Genomic DNA, 9293 nt, shown 5'->3' with positions numbered 1-9293 from the left:
ATATATATATATATATATTGAAAATAAAACTAAAATAAGAGGTACAAAAATACAGATCTTTTTAATATGATTGTAAAGTCACACATAACACTCATATAAAATGTCATGTTTGTCATGCCTACAATGATTAAGTCTTGGATTATTGATAATGTTAAGTGTATGTAATACTTACAGTAAAACATTTGATTTCACCTTTATCTTTGAGATTTTCAAAATAAAATCAATTATGGTCAGTAATCATGGTGAGTTAAATAAACACTGTCAAGGCATTTCAACATGTGCAACCTATGTTTGTATAAAAAGATCAGCTATATATTAAATTAAAGAGATATATGAGATCAAAACCCAACAATATGTTTAACCAAAGGAAATCTAGAAAAAAATATTAACTTCTGAAGATTTATATATTTTCATAAATACCAAGTTTCATAAATTGCTGAAACATTCAATTTTCATGGAAAACAGATATTATGGTTTTGACAAAGTCTGCATAAAATTCTTTATAAATTAACATGATTCATGTACCAAAAATTAACCAAAAATCTGAAGAATCTATAAACATTAATCTTTGACACCAGTACTATTTCTATGAAAGTATTGCTAGTCGAAAGGAGTCATACTTTTAAAAAAAAATTATCAACGATTAAAATGACAACATCCATTTGTAAAACATCACAAATGTATTACCAGTAATCACTTGCACATTGATATCGTAAAAAATATTCAACTTTATGACATAATCACAACGATTGAAATTCATTAAAAAGATCAAATTCTAATAAAAAACTTTTACATTCATAACAAAGATAAAAATTTAACAAATCAATATGATTTATATTCATAACAAGAACATGAAGAATGTGTCCCAAGTACACAGGTGCCCCATCCATTTTTAATGTTCAGTGGACTATGAAGTACACAGGTGCCCCATCCATTTTTAATGTTCAGTGGACTGTGAAGTACACAGGTGCCCCATCCATTTTTAATGTTCAGTGGACTGTGAAGTACACAGGTGCCCCATCCATTTTTAATGTTCAGTGGACTGTGAAGTACACAGGTGCCCCATCCATTTTTAATGTTCAGTGGACTGTGAAGTACACAGGTGCCCCATCCATTTTTAATGTTCAGTGGACTGTGAAAATAAGATAATAAAATCTCTTATTTGGCATTAAAATTAGAAAGATCATATCATATGAACATGTGTACTATCTTTCAAGTTGATTGGACTTAACTTCATCAAAATCTGTCTTGACCAAAAACTTTTACCTGAAGCGGGACAGACAGTCTGATGCACGAACGGGCAGACACACAGGCCAGAAAACATAATGCCCATAAATGGGGCATAAAAAAGAAGATCCAACTTTCACATAATCAAATCAATTTACACAATTTCTTTTTAATCACAGAAGTTACATAAATATTGTAATATCAAGTTAAGGTGGCACCTAACACTACAGGGAGATAACTCTGTAAAGTCAGCTTAAACGTTTTAATTACGTTGTGATGTAAAGGAATATTTAAAAATGAAACGAGCCAAATTAATTTTAGTGAAGTGTTGGGTACCACCTTAAACTGAAAATCAACTTGAAAATTAAACTTGGCACAAAATGATAAGAAATTGTATAAGTAATTCCTATGTCTTAAGTAAAAATATGAACAAAAGAAAAACAACACATATATAAGGGTCTGGATGGGGTAATTCATATCTGTATGCTTGAATTTTGTAGGTAATTTTTCTAGATATTCTTTTTATTTTTTGTTGATTTTTTTCTCTATTCTTTATCCTGATCTTTACCCAAAATTTTTGTTAACTAGGTTCATTATCTTGATATTTTGATTTTGTACACAAGTATTGATGATTCCTTGATTGTGTACACAAGAATAGATGATGCTTTGATTTATGTACACATGTTTTGATTATGCTCTTGTTCTTTTATAGTTTCAACATTAAAAAGATGTTGACAAGATGTGTTTCAATAGAAAAACATTTAAAGACATTATGGCAAAAATATAGAGACTATGACAAATTAATAGAAATAATGACAAATAAATGGTCAATAATGGCAAATAAGTAGAAATGATGGCAAATAAATAGCCATAAATGGCAAACAAATACACATTATGGCACATTTCTGTTATTTTATCTCCTTCTGTATCAATGTTTCAATCAGGAAGTCTATTTAACACGTTGGTATTTTATAAGGAATTCTGGGTAACATTGAGCATGATCGTACACAACCATTTCTCTGAAAATCCACTGTCCATCTACCAACACAGAATCAAACAATTTCGTGTTTCTGCATTCTTTCTTACACCTGAGTGACAGACAAGATCTACAGGGAGGCCTCTGCATGCGCAGTGGTTTATCGACAACACATATCTCACCCATGCACATGCGTGTCAGGAACATGCTTTTGGGTGACATGTCTCTGTTAGCTCTATCATCTGTGGGAGAAACATAGAAAAATGTATAAAAGAAATCAAGTGTATTCTAACGAAATGTTATGACATTCAAGTTGTAGTAAAAGATGTGATGAAAATTAAAAATGTATCTCATTATGGTATATTTAGGCAATAACCATTCATCTTTTGTTTTGCTTTTTTTAAAATGAATTGTTTGATTCTAAATATCTTAAGGGGAAAAAAAATTTGCTCCAGAATAAGAACAGAAGTGAAAAAGATTGTTTGTGTTTTTCTAATGTGTGTCAAAATATTTGAAATTTCTGGCCTACAATTACTTCTTTTTTTTAATGTGTGTAATAATATTTTTACTGCATCACCTAAAATTGTTTTTATGCCCAACTCAATGGCATTATGGTTTTCAGTCTGATTGTCTGTTCATTGGTTCATCTGTCCGTTTCATTGTTTGTTCATCCGTCCGTCTGTCTGTCCCACTTCAGGTTAAAGATTTTGGTTATCGTTTTTGTTCAGGTAAGTTTTTGATAAAGCTTACCTGCATACTGATCTGATTTCGTGGAACTTTCTGCTCCGTACACACCCTGACCAAACATAGCATTAGCTCCTGCCATCCGACTGTCCAGGCCTGTGGCTAAGATTATTTCTATATTCTCCGCCTTTGTCCCATGGAAAACATAATGTTCATTTATTTCTCTGTAAATATCCTTTGTCAAACAAGGATCTATATGATGTGTGGTTAACAGCTGACCTTTTGACTGTCGTATTTGTTCCGGTGATCGAAAGATACTTGACTTCGTTACGACTTTTCCAAACATCTGCTGACGAAAACTTGCATATTTTTCGAATAAATTGAGATTCTCAAGTCTTTTTACACCCATGACTTTGATTTTATTGTATTTTAAATCAACTAAGCCGGCAGCATCACGCCCATGTTTAAAGGAATCCTCATTCCACGTCTTTTGCACCAAAGATCTAATGGCTTGTAAAGTTTTTTGATCAACGTCTACCAATTTAAAAGCACCTTTTGAAGCAAATGTTGGGTCAACTTTCAATTTTCTTAACCTTTCACCTCCAGGGAAATAAGTCCAATATGGAGGGGTCATTAGGTCATTCTGGTACATTTGTATAAACCACTGCATTGTACCTCGTGCAGGCATACGAGGCATTTGAACTAAGTTTAATGGCATATTTTCTACGCTGACAGGTGCACATGGTTCTCCCTGTTTAGGAGGTTTTGCAATCAATGTCTTGTCAAGCTTCTCTTTACCTTTTGCATAGCGAAACATTTTATCTTTGAATGCCTGTTAAGAAAGTAAAGCAGAGTTGAGCATAATTGTGTCCTCAAAATAAATGTACAATAATGTGATATTTTGGCATTGGGAAATTTTAAAATTGAAAAATCAAATATGCTTCTCTGTAGAGGATTTTTGTCACTGTAAAGTTAGAAATTAGTGCACCACAAATCTATAACATGCAATTCCAAATAATTTAAAAAACCACCCCTGAAATTTTGAATTGGGAGTTTTCCTCATCGGAAAATGTGATACATGTACTGTCAAAAATTCGCAATTATTTCTGAATTATGGACCCATACCACATTTATTTTTAAATTTTAAAGCTAGTTAATTTTTGTTTTTTAATAAGATGACAGGAAAGATTTCATAATTACCTTGAATATGTTTCCTGCTGAAGGGTGCACCACCAAATATATATTTTGTAAAGAGGTATCATCACGATTTCCACTCAGGTATTCTATGATTGACCCCTGGATAGCCTCAGCTGATAATTCTGCAGAGTAGCCCTTCAGGTCAGTTCCAAGAGGGGGTAGGGATATTGAATGATATCCCGACTCTGTAGCTTCCATAAAACACTGCATCAAAAACATGTTGATTGCCTAAAAATTAAAAAAAAGTTGGTTGCTTGAATGTTCAAACAAACCACATTTAAGGGAGCAATTTAAAGGGGGTTTATGGTTTTTTTTCTGAGTTTGTATTTTTATTCAGTTTTTTTATGCTATCTTAACACTTTCAGAAATGGAGGAATTCTGCATTCAGAACTTTTTTTTTGTAATCTGCTTGACCAGAATATTTTTTTCAACAAATTGGGGCTCAGAATATTGTTTTAGAAAAAAAAAAAATCCCACCTCCTGTTTTGAAGTTCAATGGTCGTTCCGTAACTTTAATATTAAATTCTAAAATGTGTCAACACATACTGATCTTCAGGAAAATTATCATCTAAAACAATGTATTTCACCTGTCTGCATTCAATCTTGGTGGATTCTTTATATAGAGGAAGTGCTCCGTGGTAGACAGCTTTACAGTTGGTCAAATCTGCATTACCAGTTACAGCAATATGTCCATATTGTATTTTATCTCCAACGTTCTGCTTCAATGATAGATGTAGACCAGGCCCTGCTGCTGCACATAGTTCTTTAGACATGGGTGATTTACTCATGTCCAGGTTTTCTAGGGTTTCATTTACTACAACATCACACTGTATAAACAGAAAAACATATGACGTTACATGACAATGACATGCAAAAATATCTTAACATGATGCTGGATGTTATGCAGCTTTCGAATAATCAATCATTATCTTGTTTCTAAAATATGCTCCTACAGTTAAAACATGCATTTAACTTTTTAGGGGCCTTTTAGAGATGAAAGCTGACGATGAGGTATGGCTTTGCTCATTGTTGAAGGCTGTACAGTGACCTATAGTTGTTGATTTCTGTGTCATTTGGTCTTTTGTGGAGAGTTGTCTCATTGGCAATCATACTACATCTTCCATTTATATTTGATGACTGTATTAAGTTCAAAATTGTCAGAACATTAAGGATAATTTGAAACTGAAAATAATTTTCATGAAATATGGTAATTTGGCACTCCATAAAATGTTAGTACTTTCCCTTTCTTTTGTTTTATGATATTTTTGCATTTTCCTTTGTTTTATGTTGTTCTTTCTTCTGAATGTGATTCTTCTTGACTTTGTTTAATTGTAATTATTCATTATATCCTATACTTACCACTTGTTTTGTTAATGATCCTCTCACTAGGGTGAATCTAACATTTCCTATGTCTGTTGAATATTCTAAAATTCAAAAAAAATTAAGTATTTGCTTTCACTTTCAAAAACTGGCATATGTATAGGGATAACCAGAATGAATCTACTTAGCATTGGTTTTCTAACTCTTTTTATTACATTTTTTTTTTTTACGTATTCTGACATCTTCTCTAAAAGTGAGTTTTACTGTGCATATTGCTGTCAAGTGTGTTTGTTTTATTCTACATTTACTAGAGGTTGGTAGGAGGGTTGAGATCTCGTAAAACAATGTGCTGCATTTTTGAGCCTGTCAGGTCTTTTTTAGTCTTGCATGTCTTTTTAATTTCATGTCATTTATATGTTTTGAAGTTTAGTGTGCAATCAATTTTCACTGAACTAGTACACTTTTTTGTTTAGGGGCTAGTTAATGCCAACCTCTAGATTTAGGATCTTATTGCTGTGTTGAAGACCCATTGGTGGCCTTTGGCCATTTTCTGCTCTTTGGTCAGGTCCTTGTCTCTTTGACACATTCCCCATAATTTCTATTCTCAAGTTAAAATATTTTAAAAATATAAACTTTGCATTTATACAAATAAATGTACCAAATTGTAGAATGAATGTGTGATGAGTTTAATCAGAATGTTAATTATTTCCACTAATTTTAATAACTTAAAATTTAATTTAAAATTGGTTTCCATTTAGATAAACAAATAATTCATGTCACTTTGACCTATTGCTTATAATTGTTTGAAGATAATTGTCACACAGCTGGATTTAAAAAAAAATATATGAGCATCAGGATGACTGAGGGGGTCCTTTGTTTCTGTAATCTTTAATTGTAGGTCTTTCCCTCCCCCCCTCCCCCCCAATTGTTCTCTTTTTCTTTCTTTTTTAGCACCCCTGATAATTCTCTATGCTTTGAGTTTTTTGCCCTTATTCTCTATTCTTTATATTTTCGGCTTAATATTCTGCACTTTTGCCCATCACTCTCTATTTTATTAACCCCATTCAGACCCTCATTAATTTAAGACAACTTTATCTTACCCATAGTTGTGACAACATTCTGACTTCTTTGTTTTGCTTCTTCTATAAATGCCTACAAAACAAAAATTCAATTTATAAATAAAATGTCATTGAGCTTTTCTTTTAAAATAAATAATTTAAAAAATAATTTTTTGTCAGGTGCAACTGCATACAAAGTGATGTAACAAATCATGCAAGATAAAGGTGGTACATTGGTACATAACGCTACACTACAGGGAGATAACTCTTTAAAATCAGCTGTAAGTTTTTATCAAGTTCTATAGTTAAGGAAATGTTAAGTTTTAAATCACTGATACAAATTAGTGTTTGTCAAATTTCTATATGTCCAGTTACCACACTTTCTCTGAAAAATTTGATTGGAATCCAATATTTTTCAGAGAAAGTGTGTGGTTCAAATTTTTTGATTTTTTGATATTTTTGTCAAAAGTCAATTGAAAGTAAATATTTTGTCAAAATTTTATAAAAATCAATCTTTATAGTCAACTCATTTAGTACCATCTAAAATTGAGTCAATGTGTTTGGTACCACCTTCATATGATATGATGATGCAGCCTTCATGTGCATGTAACATGATTTAACCTAAAATCCAAAATATTATATAGAAACACCAAATAAAAAAAGAATCAGGTGCTTTGATTTTTTACTGCAATGAAACAGCTGTCAAATTTGAGGGAATATATTTTTTTACATATGCATCAGGATGTGACGTACTCTGATTAGGACTGGTATGACACCTTTTAACAATCTGCTTATCTATATGTTAATTTTGAGTTTAACTTTTAATAAAATATTTACTTTGACACCCTCTTCATCCCCTGGATAAATCACAAATCGTACGTCTTTAACAGTTGGCTCAGTATCTAGACTCTCTTCAAAATCAGCGACACACTGGAACATTAACTTGGCAACATTGTCAGCTTTAAAGTTACTAAATCCCCGACCCAAAGCAGGAAATGTGATAGACTGCACATCATGTTTTTCATGAGCTTCTTGTAAAGATGATGTCACTATCTGTTTCAAAACCTATATGAAAGTCAAATCATTTGCTTATTAATCTTTTTCTAATCTGCTTGAGTAGAAGTTTTGTAGTGAACAAATATTAATATTCTTGGATGAAAATAAACCTTGAAAAAATCAGTTCTCTTGAAAATTAAATTAACAATAATAAACATTCAAATTTTAAAAATAAATAATTACAAAACTTGTTTTTATGTTTTTTCACAGGAAAATAGATCTTTTTTTGCCTTTTGCTTAAATTGAAAAGTTGTATACAAATGTTTAGCTGAAAAACCTATAAAAAGCATATAATTCACTTTTGAAGTAAAATAATATGAATATATAAAATACATCAGGAATATTTGAAATTGAATTCACTGACATTTCTGCAAATAAAATAAAATTATAGAATTTAATTGCTGCAAAGTTGCTTTTCAAGGACTTCACTTGAAAAAAATCAATGAAGGCTTAATTTACAGGAACTTTTTTTCCTTGAAATGAAGGTCGGAACATCTTGAAATGTGCAAGCATGCCTCAGACACAAGATGATTGACTTTTGGAGTTTGATGTCATTTTCTACTTCTTAAGCACACAAGACCATGGAGTTGAAGCTCTTTGGTTTAAACAATTTTGAATGAAATTGGTGAATAAAACAATTTAATCTCCACCTAAAGACACACACAACCAAAAGATATTTTGAGTCAACTTGTTTTTATCTTGCCTATGGTTGACTTTTGTACAAGCAAGATATTAATCAACCTATGACACCTTGACCTACATTATATGCATGAGTGATTATTTACCTTTTCAGCATTGTCCTTATCACCTTCTGTCCATCTCTTGAGAAAACAATGAAAAACTAAGGCACAATATAAGTTATGTCCTCCTGATATAGCCATGACCTACATTCTATGCATGAGTGATTATTTACCTTTTCAGCATTGTCCTTGTCACCTTCTGTCCATCTCTTGAGAAAACAATGGAAAACTAATGCACAGTATAAGTTATGTCCTCCTGATATAGCCAGCTCCCCACAGACGACACCATCAGGATATTTGGCTGATATTTCTGATTGAATCTGGACACCTGCTGCTTTGAATAAAGCCTTGGAACCCAGTCCATCGTTAAGGTTGAGTTTCTGTGATGTACTGTTGACTACGACATCTGTCTGTCAAAATACCAAAAAAAGTAAAATATGAATAAAACCATACAATTGGTATGTACATAAAAATAAGAAGATGTGGTATAATTGCCAATGAGACAGCTCTCCACAAGAGACCAAATGAGACAGAAATTAACAACTATAGATCACCATTTAATCTTTATTAAAGCAGCAACTTAGCTAAGTTATCAAAGGACATCCAGATGTCTAATAAGATTCTTCAATAATACCTAGGTGTCTATACATGTTCTAAATTTTTTCTCTATTATAAAAATTTTTATCCTCTCAGTCGGCATATGAAGGAATTCCTTATATATGTGCTACTGGATTGCTCTATTCTAATCAATAAAGGATGTATGTATCTTTTATATAATAGAGCCTCCTCATTGGAATTTTTGATGATGTGATTTATACTTGGCTGTTTTTATTAAGTGAATATATTAAATACCAGATTAAATATTTCATGAATATTTGATTATTTGATAATATATGACTGTATTTTTTATTATTTAATTATCTTGTTTAAAAATAATTAAGGTTTATGTAATTATATTGGCAAAACATTTGTGATTATGTGATTACGTGAACACCCCCCATGAGGGGCCTCATACTGTGGATTCATTAATTTTCG

At 31.6% G+C, this 9293-nt stretch overlaps 1 protein-coding gene across 1 annotated transcript in view; it reads right to left on the bottom strand.

Annotated features, from left to right (window-relative positions):
* Nucleotides 1-1746: 1746 nt before the first annotated feature.
* Nucleotides 1747-9293, bottom strand: part of LOC139484352 (protein mono-ADP-ribosyltransferase PARP14-like) — a 28499-nt gene continuing 20952 nt past the window's right edge. The window contains exons 7-14 of the mRNA XM_071268090.1: nucleotides 8432-8668; nucleotides 7300-7527; nucleotides 6505-6556; nucleotides 5444-5508; nucleotides 4672-4911; nucleotides 4088-4312; nucleotides 2954-3719; nucleotides 1747-2445 (exon numbers count right to left, since the gene is read on the bottom strand). Coding sequence (XP_071124191.1) covers nucleotides 2177-2445; nucleotides 2954-3719; nucleotides 4088-4312; nucleotides 4672-4911; nucleotides 5444-5508; nucleotides 6505-6556; nucleotides 7300-7527; nucleotides 8432-8668 — 2082 coding nt within the window. The 3' untranslated portion in view covers nucleotides 1747-2176. The remainder of the gene's footprint in view (nucleotides 2446-2953; nucleotides 3720-4087; nucleotides 4313-4671; nucleotides 4912-5443; nucleotides 5509-6504; nucleotides 6557-7299; nucleotides 7528-8431; nucleotides 8669-9293) is intronic.

The sequence above is a fragment of the Mytilus edulis genome, chromosome 8 (genome assembly GCF_963676685.1).
Source record: "Mytilus edulis chromosome 8, xbMytEdul2.2, whole genome shotgun sequence".
Taxonomy (NCBI): domain Eukaryota; kingdom Metazoa; phylum Mollusca; class Bivalvia; order Mytilida; family Mytilidae; genus Mytilus; species Mytilus edulis.
This window is presented reverse-complemented; position numbering and strand designations above follow the sequence as displayed.